Source organism: Dipodomys ordii, unplaced genomic scaffold (genome assembly GCF_000151885.1).
Source record: "Dipodomys ordii isolate 6190 unplaced genomic scaffold, Dord_2.0 Scaffold12, whole genome shotgun sequence".
Lineage (NCBI taxonomy): Eukaryota > Metazoa > Chordata > Mammalia > Rodentia > Heteromyidae > Dipodomys > Dipodomys ordii.
Window position 1 is genome coordinate 25,851,779 of NW_012267228.1, and position 23,588 is coordinate 25,875,366.

At 35.4% G+C, this 23,588-nt stretch overlaps 1 protein-coding gene across 3 annotated transcripts in view; it reads left to right on the forward strand.

The window, feature by feature from the left end:
• Positions 1 to 23,588, forward strand: part of Ngly1 (N-glycanase 1) — a 48,636-nt gene that overhangs the window by 10,177 nt on the left and 14,871 nt on the right. For all 3 annotated transcript variants that reach the window (XM_013010514.1, XM_013010512.1, XM_013010513.1), the window contains exons 4-9: positions 9,620 to 9,785; positions 15,720 to 15,939; positions 18,830 to 18,951; positions 19,976 to 20,121; positions 22,129 to 22,239; positions 23,286 to 23,450. In XM_013010514.1, the coding sequence (XP_012865968.1) occupies positions 9,620 to 9,785; positions 15,720 to 15,939; positions 18,830 to 18,951; positions 19,976 to 20,121; positions 22,129 to 22,239; positions 23,286 to 23,450 (930 nt within the window). The remainder of the gene's footprint in view (positions 1 to 9,619; positions 9,786 to 15,719; positions 15,940 to 18,829; positions 18,952 to 19,975; positions 20,122 to 22,128; positions 22,240 to 23,285; positions 23,451 to 23,588) is intronic.

Genomic DNA, 23,588 nt, shown 5'->3' on the forward strand with positions numbered 1-23,588 from the left:
CCCGGCCCCACCACACTATTTTTTAAAAGTACTTTCTGTTATGTAAGTTTCTAATCACCAATAATTCCTATCTTCTATAACTTGACAGTTATTTTTCTCCTGCCTTGCCCATTTTGAATTGGCAAACTAATTGAGAATTAATAATAGACCAAAGTCAGAGAGCAAAAGAGAGATTAAAAATAGTATAAACTAGACAAAATTTGGCAAACGTTGTAACTATTTCAAGTCTTTGGTTGCAACCAAAACACCTAAATTTTGAATTATGTCACTGTAATAGTGACAGTGAAGTTTGCCACTAAGGTTTTCCTTTAAGATAGAAAGTACTAGAATGGAGGTTTTGGTTGTTGGTAAGGGTTTTCTTGCTGCTTTTTCAGACAGTTTATATAAATGGAATAATGTAATATGTAGTCATTAGCTTCTGGTTGCTTTTCCTTGTGTAATGTTCATTTATATCTTGGGATATATAAGTTTTTTGTTTTTGTTTTTACTGCTATGTAGTGTTCGTGGTAAGGATATACCACATCTTATCTGACCATCAGTTGGTGACAATTGGAGGGTTTTGCCCTGGTAGCTATGAATAATGATGCTGTGAATATTCACATATATGTCTAGCCAGGTACCTGTAATCCTAGCTACTCAGGAGGCTGATACCTCAGGATCAAGGTCCAAAGCCAGCCCAGGCAGCAACATCCATGAGACTCATCTCCACTTATCCACTGTAGCTGTAGCTCAAAGTGGTAGAGTGCTAGGCTTGAGCAAAAAGAGCTCAGGGACAGCACTCAGCCCCTGAGTTCAAGCCCAATGACCAACACCGAATAAAGATAAAAAACCATACATCTCTGGTTTTTGTTTGGTTTTAGTGATACTGGAGTTTGAATTCAGGGCCCCATTCGTGGTAGACTGATACTGTACCACTTTAAAAACCATTTCCCCAGTGGCTTTAAGTTTTTTTATGTGTGTTTTTAATTTTATATTAGTTATGTAGGGGATGATTTCATTGTTACAGCCTCTGAGCATGTTTATACTCTATCAACTCCACCCCCTCTATCACACTCTCTACTAGGGAGACTCTGGTTATCTTTTACTTGAGTTATTTTTCCTATAGGGTTTTACATTTTTGGCTGGGCCTGCTTGCAACACTGTTCTCCTATTTGCACCTCCTGGGTAGCTGGAATGGCAGACATAGACGACTACACCTAACTTATTACTTGAGATATGGGGGTCTTGATAATGTTTTGCCTGGGCTGTCCTTGAACTTTAGATATCCACAGATTACAGATATGAGCCACTGGGCCTGACTTCGCAAACATATCTTTGTGAAGACATCTTTGTTTCTTTTGGGCAGATTTCTAGAACTGGAATCACTGAAAGTGTGGTTAGGTTTATGCTTAATAGTCTAACAAATTGTTAAGATGTTTTTCAAATTTGCTGCACCACTTTACACTCTTTAAAAAAACAAAACAAGCTGGGCATCGGTGACTCACCCCTGTAATCCTAGCTACTCAGGAGTCTGAGCTCTTAGGATCATGGTTCAAAGCTAGCCCAGGCAGGAAAGTCTGTGAGACTCTTATTGCCAATGAACCATTAGAAAACCAGAATTGATGGTGCTGTGGCTCAAGTGGTAGAGTTCTAACCTTGAGCTGAAGAGCTGAGGGACGGCGCCCAAGCCAAATTCTAGCCTCACCCACGACCGCCAGAAAAAACAGAAACAACAACAACAAAAACCCTATTGTTTCTATTTTCTGGAGTTCATTCTATATGATTAGAGGCACAGATTGTCCCTTTGTGTTCCTCCTCTGTGAGTATCTTCCTTTGGTATCACTGTGCGTGAATGCTTAGAGTTCTGCATAATTTATCATGTCCTAGTATGATTAACACTTTATTAGCAATATATGAGTGTTCTACTTGTTCAATATTTTCACCAGCTGTTTTGTTATAATTTTCATTTTAGTGGCCAAATGGTATTCTATCTTGATTTTTAATTTGCATTTTCTAAAACACACTTCAAAATTTTAAATTTGTTGGCCTTACATGCTGTTCAATATTTCTTTTTTTTTTTGGGGGGGGGCGTCCGGTCATGGGACCTGAACTCTGGCCTGGGCGCTGTCCCTCAGCTCTTCAGCTCAAGGCTAGCACTCTACCACTTGAGCCACAGCGCCACTTCCGGCTTTTTTCTTTTTGCGTATGTGGTGCTGAGGAATCAAACCCAGGGCCTCATGCATGCAAGGCAAGCGCTCTACTACTGAGCCACCTTCCCAGCCCCTGTTCAATATTTCTGGTAAACATTATTTCCTGATAACTCCTCATATTCTTTGTACCCTTTACCTTTCTAAAACAGATTTGAAATTGCAAGGACAATTGTCAGTGATACGTTTCCTCAGAATATTAACATTGTGTTTCTGGTTTTGTGAAATTTTTTCTAGGTTGAAAACATGATTCCAAAGTATGATTTGCTTAAAATAGGTACTGGCTGTTTTTGCACAGCTATTTAAATGTATGACTTTATTTCATATACTATTATATATAGAATTTTTAAAGAACATTTCATGAACTCAGTCATTCTAGATATTGCCTATTGTATATATTAATAGTATGTCTCAAGAAATTACAACTTATGATTGTTGCATTCAAATGATTGAGTTCATAAAAAAATGAGGTAGTTTTTCCTTTTTTTTTTTTAAGGTTCTAGGAATTGAAATCAGGACCTCAATTGCTAGGCAAACACTCAACCTCTGACCCATAATTCCCTGAGTTAGTTAGCTTTTAAGCTCATTTTTATCTTGTAAGTCAAAAAATGAAGCATCTTCTTAGTTTGGATCTATGTATAATCTTTATAAGATTAAAAAAATCTATTTGATTATCAGATTTAAATGTTCAGTTTCTTATGAATCTACTACCCTTACAATAATATCTTAATACTTTATTTACCCTTATATCAGAATAGATGCAAAGCCAGGTATGGTGATCTATTCCTATAATCCTAGCTCTTGGGAGTCTGAGGCACTATGATTGAAAGTTCAAGGCCAAGCTGAGCAACTTAGAAAATCAGCATAGACCACATAGCAAGATCCTGCCTCAAAACATAAAAACAAAAAATATGGTCTGAGCCAGGCACTCCTGGTTCACGCCTGTAATCCTAGCTACTGAGGAAGCTGAGATCTGAGGATCACAGTTCAAAGCCTCCGGCAGAAAAGTCATGAGACACTCATTTCCAATCAGCTACTCTGTAAAAGCCAGAAGTGGCACACGGTTCAACTGGTATTGAGCAAAATGAAGCTCAGGGACGGGGCACAGGCCCAGAATTCAAGCCCCAGGACCTGCAAAAAAAAAAAAAGAAGAAAAGAAAAAGATGTGGTCTGTTTTGACATTAAGAACATATAAATAGGGAAAATGAGTATACAAAAGTGGTAAAATGAGAATTGCTAAATTAAACAGCATAAATTGTGTCTACTATGTGTAACATTTCAATGTTTTAGGCAGAGTTGTATATTCCTAAAATCCCAGCTACTTGGGAGATCAGAATAGCATTGAAGCACAGGCTAGGCAGAAAGTTTAACAAGACCCCATGTCAACAAATAATCTTGGCATGGTACCACACCTGTAATTACATCTATTTGGGAAGCATTGGTAGAAGCATTGGTATCAAGGTCCTGAGGTTGGCCCCAAGCAAAAACAAGAGACCCTATCTGAAAAATAACTAATGCAAAAAATGAGCGATCTGGTAGAGCACCTGCCTAATAAGCATAAGTCCTGAATTCAAATCTCAGTACCTCTTGTGTTTTCCAAAACTTTTTAAAGTTATACACAAAACATTTTAGCTTGGGGGGGTATGGGATTGTAAGGGGAAACAAAGGAGGAAGTAACAATGCTTGATAAGAAATGTACTCATTTCCTTGCTCATGTAATTGTAATCCCTCTGTACCATATTTTCACAATTAAAAAAATTATTAATAAAAATTTAAAAAACAGTTTAGCTTTTGAAAAAAGCTATACACAAAACATTTTAATCATACTTTCTGTTGGTGAGATTATGGGTGATTTTATATTGTTTATATCAGTGGTGTCTCATAAGTTTTTTGCAACAAATAGTTTATAGTTTTTTGAGGAAGTAAATTTATTAAATGCCAAGTTAATTAAATTACTATTTTAAATTTAGTACTAAATAGCATCTTCATGCTTAGAAGTGTGCTTTATATCGACAAGCCAGAGAAGTATTAATAGAGGTTTAGTAGCTTTGGGAGCCTTTACTATTGCTAATCCAGCTTCCACCAATTATATCATGATTTGATTGATTTTTTTTTTCCTTAAAGAGTCTTAAATATCACACAACAGAAATAATTGGAAGTATGATTAGTGAAGAAAAAGTCTTTTTGATCTAAAACAGATTTCACATTTTAAACTTCCAATTTGTACCCCCAAATAACTTTTCCTCTGTCAGGCAATTAACTGCTGCCTTGTGTAGCTTTAGTACATGGTCACCCAGCTGCTGTAATTGCCTTGCAATCAGCAGCCTTCTATTTTTTGACTTAGTTTTTTTCAGAGTTGTGCCAGCGAATATGTGAAGAAATAAGGCAAGAAAACAAACTTCATTGTTCAAGATCATTTGAATGCCATTAAAACGGTAATGAATAAGATAATTTCTGGATTGTAAAGGATTAAACTGAAAATAAAAGTATTCTAGATAAGTTCTTACTAATTCAGTAAATACAAATCTGTTTAAGAAAAAGATAACCATCTTAAGCTTCTCACTTATATAAGAATTTTTCAAATTTTTTTGTTTACCTATCAGTTCTTCTAAAGGAATATATTCTCCATTTTAAACTCCCTACATTTCTTCAAATCTACATCACATTTCTTCTTTCAACTGTGGAATTCATTTATCTCCTGTGCTAACTGAGAAATATGCACTTAAAAAAAGGCTTGATCCCCTTCGATTCTTATCTGCCTGCTTCTTTGTGCACCGTGGACTCACACGAGCACAGCACCCTGTCTCTTATCTCCTTTCTTACTGGGCGGTCATCTCAGTGACATGTATAACTTAGGCTGGTCTTTATTTATGGTTGTTTCACTTGTGCCACCGACTGAATTTTGAACATGATCCCAGACTGGCCAAATCGGATGGAAAAGGGTTGAACTTGATAACCAGCAGATTAATTTTTAAGAGCTATTCCTATAAACTCTCCTGTTTTAGAAACATCCCTCTTCTTGATACGTATCATTGTGTCATTATTTCTCACATGTTTTTCTAATTGGTCTCTACACTTATAATTAATAAAAATTGTTGAGCACATACTCTAAATATATTTTCATGAGACAATGTTCAGTTGTGGTAATATATTATGTACATTATAAGATAATGTAAGGAGAAATTGAACAGGAAATAATACTTGCTATCGAAAATGTATTGATTGTGGAGGTGGGAGGGAAGGGATGGTAGGGGAAAATCAAAGGAGGAGGCAACAATGCTTGATAAGAAATGGCACTCATTACCTTGCTTATGTGATTGTGACCTCTCTGTACAGTATTTTCACAATAAAAAACTTATTTTAAAAAAGAAAGTGTATTGAGATGCTGTCATTTATTGTTATACTGAAATTGTAGGTATCAATGTATATCTTGGTAATTTTGAAGTTGGAGACTTTCAGATCTCAGCATTTTGGAGGTTTTATTTTACAGTACTAAAACGTGTGCCAGTTCTGCCATTTTTCTCCTTGTTTATTGCTTACATTACCATTATTGGCCTCAGTGCACGTAGTTCTTTGTGGAGGATTCATCTAGTTTATAAACTGCATCATAATGTATAAATCCACTTAATCAGTCACATCTAAACTATTAAACTTTGTAACATGACTACTATAAATGGCAGGAGTGAACATGCCATTGTTAATCCCTCTACTTCATGGTATTGTTTCTCGGTGTTGTTTCTTCAGTCTGTGAGGGAGCCACCAATAATCATAAATTATAACTATTATTACAACTTAATTGCTTTGCCCCATCCTGTTTTGCACAGTTCTCCTGGTTTGCCTTACTTTCAGACAAGTTCAGCTAGTCTCTTGCAACTTATTTTCCTTATTAACAATATCATATGGCTGTTCTTAATACAGATTGCAGTCTCTGTTGTAATGGCCATTTTCTGGTTTGTTTATTAGTTCAGTTGATTTATTTTCTGGACCATTTTCCACAGTAAGTGGTTCAAGTGGTAACCTTAGTTGCTCATTACAAAAACTGTGGATCATTCCTAATTGTTTTCAACTCCATAGGCCAGTCACTCATCATCCAGAGTTATAGATTGCACTTCCTAAGACTTTTTTTATATCCACTCATTTTTTTCTACCAGATCTAGCTGTTTATCAACCCAGTTTTACCCTTAGCTTCTACCTTTCCATTTCTTCGAGTTCTCTATGTGATGAATACCCTGATTTTTCTGATCCTTCAAAATATACTAAGCATTTTCCCTGTATATACTAACATCCTTCCTATCATTCCTTCAGAGAGGAGTGCCTTTTCCCTTTCCTCATTGCTAGCTTCATTTCCTTCACTTTTTATCACAAATGTCATTTTTTTCATGATTCTGATCCCCAACTGTTAAGATTCATTTTGACCTTCATATTTGCTTTGGAATTCTTAGCATATCTATGAATAAATTGTTTAGATTACCATTATAGTATCTGGAAAATAAATAATCAGTAAATATTTAAGTTAATGAACCTTGTTCTGTCTATACATACCCATAGACTATTTTGCCTTGTATGGGTAATGTCCTTTGTGTTTTGGTCTCCAATATTTTTCCAGTATCTTAATACATTGACACAAACAAAAGTTTGATGAATCACTGTGGTGGTTCTATCATCTAATGTTTTTTCTTATGGACCATAAAATGATTGTTTATTGTAATCTTTCCAGTTGCTTAATAACAGTGTCTGCCATACCATATGCGGTAAAAACCAAACTGTTACTCTCTTTAATAGGTACATCTAGAGTCACATTTACTGTAATTGCAAATAAGTCTGAATTTGTTTCTGAGCCTTATTTTGTATTGCTGATTCTCTTGCTTGTTTTTTCTTCTCCTTTTATTTTAATTGATCAGGTGTTTTTTTTAATTGCTCTGCTAACTAGGAAATTATACTTTGTTTTTCTAATGATTGGCCTGAAAGTCTTATATTTTTGTAACAACATTTTACAAGACAGTAACCTCTTCTGATTTCTTCCTTGTCACATTACATATGAAAAAATATTTTTGTTTTCCAATTATGTTTATTTCTTACCAGCTAAGACTTAAGTTTTGTGGAGGGCATGTGAATACAGGCCTCAATCCCAGCACTCAGGAAGTTAGATGCAGGAGGTTTGTAAGTTTCAAAGCCAGGCTGACCTTCAACTAGGCCAAAATGAGTTATATGATAATACCCTGTTTTAAAAAGGGCTAGCCTGCCAGGTGCTGATGGTTCACATCTGTAATCCTAGCTGTAATCTCAGGAGGCCGAGATCTAAGGATCTCAATTTGAAGCTAGCCCAGTCAGGAAAATCGATAAGACACTTGTCTCCAATTAACTAACCAAAAGAAAAAGCTAGAAGTGGAGCTGTGGCTTAAGTTATACAGCATTACCCTTAAACAAAGAGCTCAGGGACAGCACCTAGTCTCATGCTAGTGGCTCACATAATTCTGGCTCCTTGAGATGTTGAGACCTGGAGGATTGTGGTTCAAAGCCAGCCCAAGTAGAAAAGACACCTGTCTCCAATTAAGCAGCAAAAATCTGAACTGAAAGCACAGCTCAAGTGAAGAATGCAAGCTATTAAGAAAGCTGAGTGAGAATGAAGTGCCTTGAAATCAAGCTCCAGTATTAGTACACAATTTAAGTTTTACCTGTTATTTTCTCTAAATTACAGTCCTACTTCTGGTTTTTGTTTGTTTTTTGTTTTTGTTTTGCCGGTCATGGGGCCTGAACTCTGGGCCTGGGTGTTGTCCCTCAGCTCTTCAGCTCAAGGATAGTGCTCTACCATTTGAGCCACAGCACCACTTCTGGCTTTTTTTCTGCTTATGTGGTGCTGAGGAATTGAACCCAGGGCCTCATCCATGCAAGGCAAGCATTCTACCACTGAGCCATCTTCCCAGCCCTTGGTTATCCTTTTTATCTAGACTATACTATTTTAAAGGTATGTATGTGTGTGGTACTAGAGGTGAAACCAAATGTATTTGGGGATAAATTTCCTAATAATTCTTTTAGATAGTATTTGGGAGTGATTAGTTTCTGTGTAATTTTATATCAAAATGTATTTTGCCCTTCTACATTTAGTTTGGCTGTTTGATTTGTATGTTACTCATCATTATCCTTCTGAATTTCAAGAATTTTACTTTATTTATACTTTCTTCTCTACTTCAGTATTGAAATTTTTGTTTCCACAATTTGTAATTGAGTCAATACAGATGTTCCCCAACATAAAGTAGACAATTTAATGATAATTTGACTTAAATACGTCTCAGTTTTATGCTGATATAAAGGAAATTCAATATACATCTGGTAGAAGTTGTATTTAGAATTTTAATTTTAATCTTGTCATAAGGTAGGCAGTATAAGACTCTCTGGTGGCACTGGACATTGACACCAGCCACAGCTCCCAGTTAGCCTTGCCATCATGAAGAAACAACTGATAGTCCACAGAGAACTGTGTTGCTAGTTGTGATGGTCAGTAGGTTAGATATATTAAAGGTATTTCCAATCTAATAGGTTTCTGAGGACATAATCCCATTCTGTACTATGAATCTCTGAAGATACATTCTTTTAATCTTACTGCTTTTCCTGCCATAGATTCTTCTTTCTGATTTTTCATTCTAATGAATCTCCTCAGCAATGTGTTTTTATAGATCCCTCTGTCAGCTTTTTGGGAAATACTACATTTGCTTCCAGCAACCTTGAAGAAGGGCAAGACAGGCTACTTGGTGGAATATTTGAGAGGCCCCAATTCTGGACTTGGGTGCTGATAGTTTCTTTGGGGATTCTAACCACGCAGGATCATTGTTCAAAAGCAGGCTTTCTTGTTGCTGGAAAGAGGGAGCCAAAACAATTAGCAGTTACTCCTCCAGAGACCCTAGTACCTACTTCACTGTCCCTTTCTGCTGTGTGGATTCTGTTGCCCATTTGCCTTTGGGATGATTTCAGAAGCCTTCTTATATTTTTTTCAACTCCCTCTGTGGAAAGCACATTGGTTTCATTTTTTTCCCTTACTAAATTCATATCTATCATTCCTTTCTTAGGAGCTGTTGAAATTCCTGTTTCTTAAAACTATATCTCCTGTGAAATTCTCTGTTTTACCAACATTTGAAGTAGAAAAGGCAGTAAGATGCATTGATCAAAGTAGTATCTTGATTAAAGTTTATGGTCAATAATTCTCTGCTTAAATATATTTTCAATAATATATACAGAGGGAAAAATAGATCTGTCTTTGGCACTAGTGTGGCTCTCTCCTAATACTAATATCGTGAAAGTTTGGGGAATAATTATATTTCAACAAATCCATATATTCCCCTTTATCTAGGAACCCTGTTTTCTTTTTGGTTTTAACTGCATGTTATTTTTGTAGCATAAAATAAAAAACTAATTTCAGGTGTTCCTTTTTCTATTAGGTTATTGCTGATTCAGCCATTCTAAAAGTTCTACAATCCAACATTCAGCATGTGCTTCTCTATGAAAATCCTGCTCTCCAGGAGAAAGCATTGACTTGCATTCCAGTCAAAGAACTAAAAAGAAAATCGCAAGAAAAGCTATCCAGAGCTAGAAAGTTAGATAAAGGTAGTAGCTTTCCATAATTTATTGCTAACTCTGCACCATTAGTAAATAAATACGAAAATAGTGCCTTCTATTGTGTATACTGTAAATAATGATTTTTATGAAGTATAATATATCAGATGCTTGGCTTTTTACAAAAATGGTATATTGAAATAAAATATAACTAACAGAAAAATTACCATCCTACTCATTTTAAATGTACAGTTTCGTGCATTCCTTAGCTCTTACGCTATCCATTTCCACAGTTCCTTGTCTTCTAAAACTCTGTACCCACTCAACAACCACTCTCTATACCATCCTCTACTAACTTCTGGCACTCACCATTCTTTCTGTGTCTGACTTTGCTTACTACAAATATAAATGAAGTTTTACTTTTAATGTGATTTCCTCAGGTTTCTTTACATTATACTAGATTACAGAATAACAATTGTTACATATTTAAACCATATTTTGCTTATGTAATTATCTATTGATGGGCACTTAGGTTGCTTTCATGTTTTAACTATTGAGAATAATGCTACTATGAACATAGATGCAATAGGTAGGCATAGGAATACACTCCTGCAATACTCCTGAGGTGAAGGTTGGAAGGACTGAAATTCAGAGGTAACCTGGGTAAAAAGTTAGTGAGATCTTGTTTCAGTAAAATAAACTGGATATAGTTGTTCATATCTATGTGAAGGAAACAGAGATGGGAGGATTATAGTCCCACACAGGCCTCAGGGCAAAAACACAAGACCGTATCTGAAAAATAATTAAAAACAAAAAGGACTAGGGTATGGCTCTAAGTAGTAGAGCTCTTAAGATCACATCCTTGGCCTATGGGTATGCCTTTGAGACCCTGGTTTTAATTATTTGAGATTTATATATCCAGAAGTGGAATTGCTAAATCTTATGGAATTGCTAAATCTTGCTAATTCTATTTCTTATTTTTTTGAGGAATTGCTATACTTTTTCCATTGGTGCCTGTACCATTTTACATATAATCTATAATTTCATATGTATTTAGTTTTCATTTACAATACATCTTGGAAATATTTTTAGGTCTCAATTGAGATTTATGGTATATGCATATTATTTTTATAGTTTTGTGTGGATGGATACTGATTGTGTAACATTCTTCTGATGTAAATGCCATTATAGTGAAGGTACTCAACAGATAAGGACTACTTTGGGACAGATACACAATGTAAAGGTGATGTGACACTTTTATATCATAGTAGGACTTGACATTATCCTATAGGTCCATTTATAAAAGAAGTGTTTCTACTTAGTGAAATTATTAAAGTTGTTGATGGGCTTTATTGATTTTTCTACTGGGTTAATATTCCGATTTCTAGAAGTTCTATGTATTCTAGGTACCTTTTATTTGCTAAGAATTTTTATTAACTTTATTGTTTGTGTGTTGTTTTTAAGAAAGTCATAAATAATTTTTCTACTTTTGTAGGAGTCTACAGACTTTTTAAAATAAAGTACAGTAGATATATCAGACCTAGGTAGTACTTGTGTCTTATTAGGTAGTTTAGTTCACCCCTGTAGAACAACTTTGAAATGGCTACCTTTGTTTCAAGTTTTTTTTTGTTCATTTTATTAAGTACTGTATACTAATTTAGATTGTCTTTCAGGATTGTCTCTTTTTGTTTCATTGATCTATATATTTTTCTTTTCTTTTTTTTTTAATTTTATTTGTGAACATACTGTACAGAGGAGTTACAATTACATGGGCAGGATAATGCGTACATTTCTTACCAAGCATTGCAGCCTCCTCCTTTGTTTACCCTTCACATCCCTTCCCAGCCTCCCCCCTCCCCCCCAATCCCAATCCTTCTCCTTCCCCCCCCTCCCCCCCCCCCACCGACGTTGTAAAGCTCGTTTTGGACATGACAACTTGTACTTCTCATTGTTGCAACAGGTCCACCTGTATCCTTAAACAACTGGTTTTTCCCCATCTCCTCCACAAGTTATACTGACATCAAATATAGTGAAAGCAGGGGTTATACTGTGGGGGAGGGACATACAAAGAAAGCAACAAAGAGATAATCTTATAAATGCGTTAGAAACACATGCATGAAAGAAAAAAACATTAAAATACACATCTAACGGTTCATTTTCCTGACATCACATTTTTCTATACCAAAATATTTTAATGAATTTGATCATGTTTTTCAATATGCACAAAGCAGCTTTCCCTTTAAAACTATTTAAAATTGTATTAAGAAAAACCAGGCTTTTTATTAAGACACTCATGCCATTCCCAAAAGAAAGTGATCTTTAGATAAAATTCAGACAGCTGTATAAATAGCTCTAGTTATCTGGTCAGTGAGGAGAAAACAAGCACTTTTGGTCTTCATGGTTTTTATTCAAAGGTACAGTGACTATTTCATTAATTTCTCTATGTGAATTCTGGAGGTATTTCTTTAAATGATTTCTTTAAAGGGCTGGGAAGGTGGCTCAGTGGTAGAGCACTTGCTTTGCATGCATGAGGCCCTGGGTTCAATTCCTCAGCACCACATAAGCAAAAAGAAAAAAAGCTGGAATTGGCACTGTGGCGCAAGTGGTAGCGCTCTAGCCTTGAGCTGAAGAGCTGAGGGACAGTGCCCAGCCCAGAGTTCAAGCCCCATGACTGGACTCCAAAAAAAAAAAAGATTTCTTTAAAATGATCTTATAATTTTAATTAGAATTATGTTAAATTTTAGATTCTTTGGGTTTTTTTTTCTTTTTTTTTGTCAGTCGTGGGGCCTGAACTCTGGGCCTGGGTGCTGTCCCTGAGCTCTCCAGCTAGCGCTCTACCACTTGAGCCACAGGGCTACTTCTGGCTTTTTCTGCCTATGTGGTGCTGAGGAATTGAACCCAGGGCCTCATGCATGCAAGGCAAGCACTCTACCACTGAGTCACCTTCCCAGCACCTCAGATTAATTTTTTAATATGTATTTTCATTGTAAAGATACTGTACAGATTGTTTACATTTACATGAGTAGGGTGATGAGTACCTTTCCTATTAAGAATGGTTACTGCCTCCTTTGATTTTCCCCCACCATCACTTCCCTCCCATCCTCCCTAATTCCTCTCTCCCCCCAACCCCCCACATTATAAAGTTTGTTTTCAACATTGTATCCTGTATATCTCATTGTCACAATAGGTCAACCTGCATCCCCATTTAAGCATTCCACTATACCCCTTCCCCTCCCCAAATTACAAAAATGTATATGCAAGATGGAGAACACCAAAATCAAATACAGTGAAAACAGGCTTGTACTGTGGGGGACAAACTTACAAAAGAAACAAAAGAATCACATAGCGCATTATAAGTACATTAAAAACAACAGCAAGAAAGAAAAAAAAAACCCTTGTGTGCCTGTCTTGGGGTACATTTCACTTAACATCATCTCATACAGTCATATGTACAAACCTTTGACCTTCTCTACTTGTCATAGACATGTACTAGTTACTGCAAACAAGGGAAATCATGGAACCTTTGTTTCTTTGGGCCTGGCTTATTTCACTTAATATAATTTTTTCCAAGTCTTCCCATTTCCTAACAAATGGGGCAATGTCATTCTTTCTGATGGAGGCATAGAATTCCATTTTCTTGAGCCATTCATCTACTGAGGGACATCAGGGTTGGTTCCATATCTTCACTATGATAAATCTGCAATAAACATGGTTGTGCTGGTAGCTTTGGTAACACCTTGTTTGTGATTGTTTGGGTAAATGCCCAAAAGTGGGATTGGTGGGTCATTGTGGGGGAGTTCTATGTGGAGTCTTCAAATCAACACAATGTTGGGATTCTACCTCACCCCAGTCAGAATGGCTATAATCAAGAAATCTAGTATCAACAGATGCTAGAAGGGATGTGTGCATTGTTGGTGGGAGTGTAAACTTGTTCAACCACTTTGGAAATCAGATTAATTTTTTGAGACAGCAGTTTTTGAAAATACTTATTTCCACATCTAGGAACATAATATATTTCTGACCTTTACAGTCTCCCTGATTCTTTGTTGTTATACTTAACTTTTTTTTTTTTTAAGTTCATGGGGCTTGAACTCAGGATCTGGGTGCTATCCCTAGCTTGCTGTCCCTAATGCTCTACCACTTTGAGTCACAGTGCCACTTCCAGTTTTCTGGTGGTTAATTAGTATAACACTCTCAAAGACTTTCTTGCCCAGGCTGTCCTGAAACCGTGATCCAGACTACTGAGTAGTAAGGATTTATATGTACAAGCTACCAGTGCTTGGCTATAGGTTAAGAATTTGAAACATATCTAATGAAAATATAAGAATGAAGTACAACTGACTCTTGAGTAACATGAATTTGAACTAGATATGTCCACTTACAAGCAAGTTTTTAGAGAGATATGTGACAATTTTAAAAATCTCGTACAGATTAACCCTGTAGCTTAGAAATATCATCAAATAAGCAAAGCTAGGCATCAGTGGTTCACACCTAAATCCAACCTACTCAGGAGGCTGAGATCTGAGGATCATGATTCAAAGCCATCATGGGAAGGAAAGTCCATGAAACTCTTATCTCCAATTAGTGACCAAAAAGCTAAAAGTGGAGCTGTGGCTCAAGTAGTAGAGCACTAGCCTTGCACACAAACTCAGAAATAGTGCCAGGCTCTGAGTTCAAGTCCCAGGACTGATACAAAATAAGTAAATAAGCAAGCAAAGGTGTTTCATGGATACATGAAATACATATATTTATGAGATAATTATTTTATCATACTGCATAAATATACAGGAATACATTTTTTTAAACTTAAAAAATTTCAAAACTTCAGCATACCTGACTTCATTCAGTTGAGAAGTGTAAGCATACATAAAGATGTACTGTTAAATTATAACTGCCTAACATCAACTCTAGAATATGCTGTATCATTAAAGCCAAGTCCAACAGCTTCTTGTCCTACTGCAGACAAATTCAATCCTCTTGTGCATGGAGAAGTGAAGGAGGTGCTGACAGCAAGGGTACAGAACAGGATGGACCAGTAAGACAGTGTATGTATAAGGCTATAGTTCACAATTCTTTGTGGCTCTCCTTGCCAAAGACAGCCTGGAGAAGGTGACACTAAAGATGATGAAGGAAGTCAAAGAGATGAGACTTAGCAGATTATCTCAGCAATTGTTTTGCTGCAACTTGTTATCTACCCAGTACCCAACAAATGCTAAACCACAAGATGACCAAGCCAATTGTGGCTAAGCCAGTTGAGCCTAACTAAATGTTAGTTTACCGTCCATCCAATCTTCTAGTCATCCTCCACAGGAAGAAATGAGTGTGAAACTCCAGCAACAAGTAATCAAGAAAAGATTGGAGCTGAAGAACTAGAGTGCTTAATTTTTTTTTTTCACTCATGGACCAGATAACTAGAGCTATCTGCATTATATCAGCAGCATGGGAATTTTTATTTTACTTAAAGCCATCTTTTTTGGTAATAATGTGTGTGTGTGTGTGTGTGTGTGTGTGTGTGTGTGTTTCAGCCAGCTTTTTCTCTGTATACATTTAAAAGTTTTAAAATTGTTTTCTGTTTCGTCAAGTTGTGATTCTTAAGAACTTCATTTTTAAATTGTAGTACAAATTTAGAATTTGAATTTTAGAATTTGAATTTTTTCAAGTTAGTAGACTGGAAATAAAGCTCTTAAGTGATTTTAAATAAATTATACAGCTATTCCACTTATAGGAATTAGGTCCCCCCCAAGTTGATACATGGGTTATTTTTTCAACCTAATTCACAATCTACTAATGGTTCTTTCTTGACCCTTATTTGGGAAACCTTTTGTGTCTCATGTTTTAGTATGTCACTTCCTACTTTGAGAACAAAGTATGTGTAGATAATTTTAGATTTGATTAGCTTTAAGTCTCCTACTTTGAGAAAACAATATGTGTAGATAATTTTAGATTTGGTTGGCTTTAAGTCTCACTTGGTTCCCTCTTCCTCAGGTTCTAATATCAGTGATGAGGATTTCCTTTTGCTGGAGCTTCTACACTGGTTTAAAGAGGAATTTTTTCACTGGGTAAATAACGTCTTATGCAGCAAATGTGGTGGAGAAACTAGGTCTAGAGAGAAATTATTGCCCAATGATGATGAGCTGAAGTGGGGTGCAAAAAATGTAGAAGATCATTACTGTGATGCATGCCAGTTCAGCAATCGTTTTCCAAGGTGGGTTCCTGGAAAGGAATCAAAGCAGTCTCTAAATGGAATGGTTGGAAGTTAATTTTTATTAAATGTAATTCTAATTCTTCATTTTCATTCTTAGAAATCAGTTTCTGTAGAACAGAAGTATGTAACCTATGCTGGGTAGGCTTAAACCAGCTTCATTCTAGTTTTGTAAATGTTTTATGGTAACACATCCATGTTAATTTATTTACTTAGGAGGATCTGTGACTGTTTTCAGTCTGTAGCAATGGAGTTAAATTTTGGTGACAGATCATATTATCTGTAAAGCCTAAAATATTTACTGTCTATCCTTTTATAGGACAGTTAATAACTCTTGTTCTAGAATATACATTTTAAGTGAAATCATAGAATTTTTAAATTCTGTAAATGTTTTAAACTATATGATTTTAATTTTATGGAATAATGGCAATAATGCTGGTCACTTTGATAGTAAATACAGTCCTGTATTTAAAGTAATCCTCAAGTAATATGGAAGATAAAAATAAAGTGCAATGTGGCTATATTGTTTCATTAATTTTAAAAAGTTTGTTTTAATTAAGACTTTCTCACCACCTAGCATATCTCTGTATTTTAAACTAAGGCAATTTCAATTTACTTTTTATAGGCCTCTGTGGATTTGCTTAATTGGCAATACTTAGAAAAATTGGGTTATATTATGAAGCAAAGAAATACATGTTTCTAAAAACCCTAATTTGTGTTTGTTGGGTTTAAGAACTCAGTTCTGTCCTTGATTTACAACCATCCCTATGTTATACAGAATATAGGACAAGCAGAATATAATATGCACCAATTATCTAAAATTAGTTAAAGCTGTTTCTTTAACCTTGAAAGGGTAAGATATACATGTAATTAAGTCCTTCTAGGCAACAGGATTTAAACTGATAATGCAAAATGAAGTGGCACAGGCTAACATAGATACTTAAAATAAAATGTTATCTGTCATTTTCTTGGTTTACTGTTACCTGTTCTCTCTATATAGATACCTGGAGGTTTTGTGTTTGCTATTGTGGTGCTAGACATAAAACCCCTGGCTTTATGCATGGTAGCCAATGAGCTATACCTCCAACCCTAGATACTATTTATTAGAGGCTAATATAGTTCATTTTTTAAAATGGTTTGTTTGGTACTAGAAGTTCAACCTAGAGTGTTGAGCATGCTAAAACACAACCTCTAATCTAATAGATTTCAATTTAATTGACACCTATAGTATTTATAAAAAGTAGAAGCATAGGATGCTGTAATTTATGCTTTTTGAGTAGAGGTACTAGGGCTTGAACTTATGTTCTCCCTTGCTCTTTTTTTTCCCCCGTTTACTCTGCCACCTGAGCTACAATTCAACCCCATACTTCCAGCTTTTTGCTACTTAAATAGAAATAAGAGTCACATGGACTCTTGTGCCTGGGCTGGCTTTGAACTTTGATTCTCAGATTTCGTTCTCCAGTATCCAGGATTACAAGCATCATCCACCTGTACCCAGCTATTATGCATTAATTTTTGTAAATTTATGCCTTTCTTTAGTTCTCTTTTGAAATTCAAAATTTATTTAAACTTGTCTGGCAATTTAAATGAATTTGATTTCAGAATAAAATTATAATCAAAATGGTCATTGCAAATGGATATTGAATTAAAATGAACTAAGGTAGCATCTTTATAGGGTAGTTTTAAACACAGTGCACTAATTTTACCACTTTTTAAAGTAGTACCAATTCCTTAAGTACCTTTCCTAGAGAATCTGCCTCTCCAATCTTTATTTTTCAAAGACCAGTTTAAATACACCTTTTTCAGTTACTCTCATATCACTAAATCTAATCTGTCATCTAGCTTGTATCACTTTCTGCCATTTTGAAAAATTATTTGTGTTAATTCTTTTTTGAAGGACTGTAAACACCTTGAAGGCAGTACCACTGTTTTGTCACTTTTATCAAAGGTTCTATCTAGTAGGATGTCTAGTTATAGTCTAGTTTCTATCATCAGAATATTTAAAAATAAGGAATTAAGAAATATGATTTAAGTATTATAGACAAGTTATAATAGATCCTAGAACAGTTCATTGTTCAAACCAAAAATCCACAAAGAAACTTCAAAACTAAATGATACTATGAATCAAATGACTTCATAGATACCTAGAGCAAGCATTTCATCCAGCAGATCCATAATACACGTTCTTCTCATTCAAAGCCCATAGAACTTTCTTCAAAAGAGATCATATTTTAGAGCATAAAGCAAGCAAGTCTTAGTAAATATAAACAAATTGAAATAACTTTCTGTATCCTATCAGGCCATAGTAGAATAAAGCTAGAACTCAACAACAACAAAACCTGTGGAAAATGAAGACTTTTAAATGATCAGTTTGTCATAGAAGAAATAAGGGTACAATCAAAAAGTTCCTAGAATCTAGTAAAAATGAAAGCACAACCTACTACTAGAACCTTCAGAACATATATTTCAAAGGTAGTACTAAGGAAAAAAATTATAGCTATGAGTGCCTAACATAGAAAAGGAAGATATCAACCTAATGATGCACCACTAGCTCCTAGGGAAACAAGAACAAGACATTCAAAATTAGCAAACAGAAAGAATTAAGATTAGGGCCGCAGTTAATAAAATTGAAACTAAAATAAAACTATGCAAAGAATCAATACATCAAAACTTGGTTTTTGAGAAAATACTGATAATCTTTTGACCATCTCACCAAGAGGAGGAGGGAGGGAAATGATCTAAGTTAGTAAAATTGGTGGCAAAAAGGGTACATCACAACAAATAGCCATGAATTATGATTGAAGTTTAGCATAAAGGTAATATAAGTAGTTTAAAAAAAACAACCACCTTGATTTTGATAATGAGGCAGTATTATCTTTGTTTTTTAAAACAGATATAACGACCCTGAGAAACTTTTGGAAACAAGATGTGGACGATGTGGCGAGTGGGCCAATTGCTTTACACTGTGCTGCCGAGCTTTAGGGTTTGAGGCTCGCTACGTTTGGGATTATACAGGTATATAATGCAGTATGAGCAGAGAAGAAGGCGGCTTTGTAAACTTTGTTTGGGTTTACACTCTGTAAGCCCATCATTTTCCCTTACATTCTGACCTTGTCAGTCTCCCATTTGCTTTCTATAAAATATCAGTAATGCCACCTTCACAGGTTCTTTTTTAAAGGAACTGCAAGATTTTTATTATATAGTCAAGCACTGTATCTAGTTCTTTTTACCCTATTCTCTTACTAATTTTACTAATAATTTATCCTAGAACTTGCAATAATGTTGTTTCTGTATAGTTAAGAACATATATAATAATGTGCTATATATATCTTTATTTTTAGAGGTATTACTATAATTTAGTAAACAAGTTAGAGTATACAAAAGTTTAAAAAAAGCCCTATCTGTATTGTCTTTGTTTAGGAATGACTTATACCAGGGCATGGTGACTTATAATTGTAACGCTTGTAAGGCTAAGACAGGAGGTTCAAGAGTTCAAGGCCATCCTGAGCTACATAGTGAGGGACTCTCCCCTCTCCCCCCCCCAAAAAAAAAGGAAAAAAAAGGAAAGAAAAAAGAAATAATATATGTCTATATGTTAAAAAGTCACCTTCCTTGTTAGGGTTTTATTTGTGACTTCTTTGTCTTGTTAGAATCATATAAAACCTTCAGTTAATAGAACATTCCTGTTAGACCTGCTGTTTCTGGGGCTTAGGGTCCACAGAGATGTTACAGCTGCAGAAATAGCATTAATTCCTTCACATTGGAAAACTGAGCCTGATATTTCATGCTGCTGTTGACACGTTGTTTTTAACTGAGACTCAATCTACCTACATTTTCAAGGATTACAAAGAGACAAAAATGAATACAAGTATTTTAGAGTTGTGTATGCCACGAAATGCTTACTCTGTTAACTAAAATTTAAATGATACAAATTACTTTATGTGATTCTTAGGGATTTGTATATAGTCACTGGAAGTCATTCTGGTATTATAGATGTAACTTTTATTCCCTTTTTTTCCTTCTCATCTTACTTGAGTAGACCATGTTTGGACAGAAGTCTATTCTCCTTCTCAGCAGCGGTGGCTGCACTGTGATGCATGTGAAGATGTCTGTGACAAACCACTCCTTTATGAAATAGGATGGGGCAAGAAGCTTTCTTATGTCATAGCATTTTCTAAAGACGAGGTAGGGCGTAAGAGAAATTATTTTCTGAAAATAAAATAGAAACTTGTCTTGGCAATGTCATAAGGTTATAACTGCCATATAATAAGCAGCACATAATTTCAGTTCAGAGGTTAGTAGGCTTGCCATAGGTATGTACCTATGAGCTCATGACTACCGTCAGTATTCCGCTGTGCTTACCCATTTTACCTATTGAAAGACATTTGAGTAATTTTCAGTTTTTAATATTTTAAGCTGTTATGGACATTGGTGCAAAGACTTTATATGGCATATACTTGCTTTTCTTTGCTTAATGCCTAGGAGTGGAATGGCTGGATTATATGGTAAGTGTACATATAACAAAATGTTTAAGAAAATTGTTAAATTGTTTTCCCAGTGACTGTGCTATTTTACATTGTCACCAGCAGTAATTGAGAGTGTGAGGTTCTCCACATCCTGGCTAACATTTAGCATGGTTCAACTTTAATTTAGACCTTTTAATAGATGTAAAGTGATATCATTATGTTTTCACTCGTATTTCCCTAGTGACAAATCGTATCAATCATTTCTTTGGTACTTATTTGTTATCCATGTAATCTCCTTTGACTTTGGTTTTTCCCATGGTGTGTATTGTTTTTTTACTAATGATTTGAGATTTCTTTTATCTATTCCTGCATAAGCCAATTAGCAGATAAATGCTTTGCAAAGATTTTTCTTTCCATCTGTAGCCTTTCACATTCTTTGTATGTATATGAGTGTGTGCACGCACATGAATGTACATGTGCACATGTGCCATACTGGGGCTTGAACTTGGGGCTTCAAGCTCTTGCTTAGCTTTTCACTCAAGACTGGCACTTTACCACTTTAGCCACATCTCCGTTTCTGGTCTGGTTTTTTTGGGGGGCGGGGGGGAAGAGGGTTTGCTGGATAATTAGAAATGAGACTATCTTAGATTTTGTCTGCCTGGTCTGACTTTGAACCATGATCCTCATATCTCAGCCTACTGAGTAGCTAGGATTATAGGAGTAAGCCTGTCAACTTTTCATGTTGTTAATGACTTGAAGAGTATTTTAAAAACACATTAAAATCCAATTTGTTACTTTATAGATTGTGCCTTTTGATATTGGACCTAAGGAATTTTTCTTAGCCCCGATCACAACAGTTTTCTTTCAGAAATTTTGTGGTTTTGGTTTTATGTTTATTCTGTGGTCCATTTTGAGTTAATTTTGTAGAAAATTCAATTTCAGCATATGAATATGAATTATTGTAGCATTATTTATTGAAAAAGTCCTTTTTCTATGGAATTTAATTTTGTGGAATCAGATTTCTAGATAGAGCAGATTGCTAATATTCTCACATTTTTATCTTTAGAGTACTTCTTGGAAGTCTATTCAGAAATGAGAAAAAATTCATTTCTTTCAGAAGACTCTTTTTTTCTAATTTTTTTGAGAGAGTCTCACTATATAGCCTGCAATAGACTCAAACTCTACATCTTCCTATCTTAGGCTCCCAAATAGTAGGATTATAGGTATATACTACCAACAACTGATTTGTTTCATTTTGTGTATGTTTGTATGGTTCCACAAATGGAAGCCACATGCTAGACAAGCCTTATATCACTGAATTATATTCTCTACCTTAGTTATTAAATTTTAAAGAATTTTATTACTGGGGACAATGGCTACTGCCTGTAATCCTGGCTACTTAAGAGGCTAATTTTGAGGATCATAGTTCAAAGCCAGCAAGTGTGTAGGAAAGTCCACTAAACTTCATCTTCAGTTAACCAGCAAAAATGCCAACTAGAAGCATGCCTCAAGTGGTAAAGTACCAACTATAAGCAAAACCTAAGAGCCTGAGGCCCTGAGTTCAATATCCAGTCTTGGCACACAAAAAGAAAACACACAAAACAACCACCAGAAAAGCCTAGTCTTTTAAAAATTGCATTTAAGAACTGCATATATTGTAGGTATTTATCATATAAGGTTGATAGTTAGAATCTTACTAAATTTTGCATTCTGTAACCTGTTTCAGGTAGTTGATGTCACTTGGCGGTATTCTTGTAAACATGAAGAGGTAATCTCTAGGAGAACTGAAGTTAAAGAAGACTTACTTCGAGAAACTATTAATGGGATTAATAAGCAGGTGTGAAATACCTAGTTGTCTTTTTTTTTTTTTTTTGTCCATCATGGGGTTTGAACTCTGGGCTGTCCCTCAGCTCTTTAACTCAAGGCTACCACTCTACCACTTGAGCCACAGCACCACTTCTGGTTTTCTGAGTATTTATTGGAGATAGGACTTGTCTGCCTGGGCTGTCTTTGAACCATGATCCTCAGAACTCAGCCTCCTGAATAGCTAGGATTACCAGCACCTGGCTCCTAGTTGTCATTTAAATAATGTTTCTTTTTTAAATACGAAATGTCACATTTCTTAAGTTCAGTGAAATAAAAATTCAATATTTATAGTACTTGACACACCTTAAAGTCTTTCAGAGATACCACTGGCTCACTGAATCACCCCTTGTCTTAGAAGAGTCTAGACTTCAACTTATTTTCTCCTCTGCTCTTTGACCTGATAGGAGTTTGTGGGTGTAGGATTTTGTTTGCTTATTCATTTAGTTATTTTTCCCCCAATAATACCAGGCTTGAACTGAGCACCTGAGCTGTTGCTAGCTTTCTTGCTCATAGCTGCTGTTCTGCCACCTAAGCCAAGCCTTCAGTATGACTTTTTGCTGGTTATTGGGGATGATGGAGTCTCTTGGACTTTTCTGCCAAGACTGACTTTAAACATTAGTATTCTGCATAACTAGTACTAAAGTCATGAGCCACAGGTACCCAGCTAAAATTTAGCTGTTTTTTTTTTTTTCAACACTTCAGTTACCATTTTGTGGTTGGGTTTCCAGCCCTTCTTTTTCATACCACTTAATTGGCCAGTATCTGAAGGGGAGAAAAGATGCAGTGTATATGTGTGTGTATCTATAGATGCTACTTTCATTTTAAATTTAGGACTTGGAGCATTAAGAATAGGTAAAATGATTTCTTAACATAAAATGTATAAAATTATTATTTTTATTTTCTAAATGCTGTAAAAGTAAATTTGCTTACTTCTTTCAAGACCTCTTAAAATGTAAATGCTTTTAAGTGTATTTTGCTTACATATGTACTTGTACATTAATCTTTATCTAACTGCAGAGACAACTATCTTTGTCAGAAAATAGAAGAAAAGAACTTCTCCACAGGATAATTGTAGAGCTTGTTGAATTTATATCTCCCAAAACCCCTAAGCCTGGAGAGCTGGGTGGAAGAATATCTGGATCAGTGGCTTGGAGAGTGGCCCGAGGAGAAATGGGTCTAGAGGTATTTAATTTATTTTACCATTGTAATTTTTCTTACTTTCTTATTCCTCCCTGTGCTATTCTCATTGCTTACAGAAAATACATTGGCCATGTCCTTTCAGTTAACTTTACAGAGTACTTGTTTAGAAATACAAACATC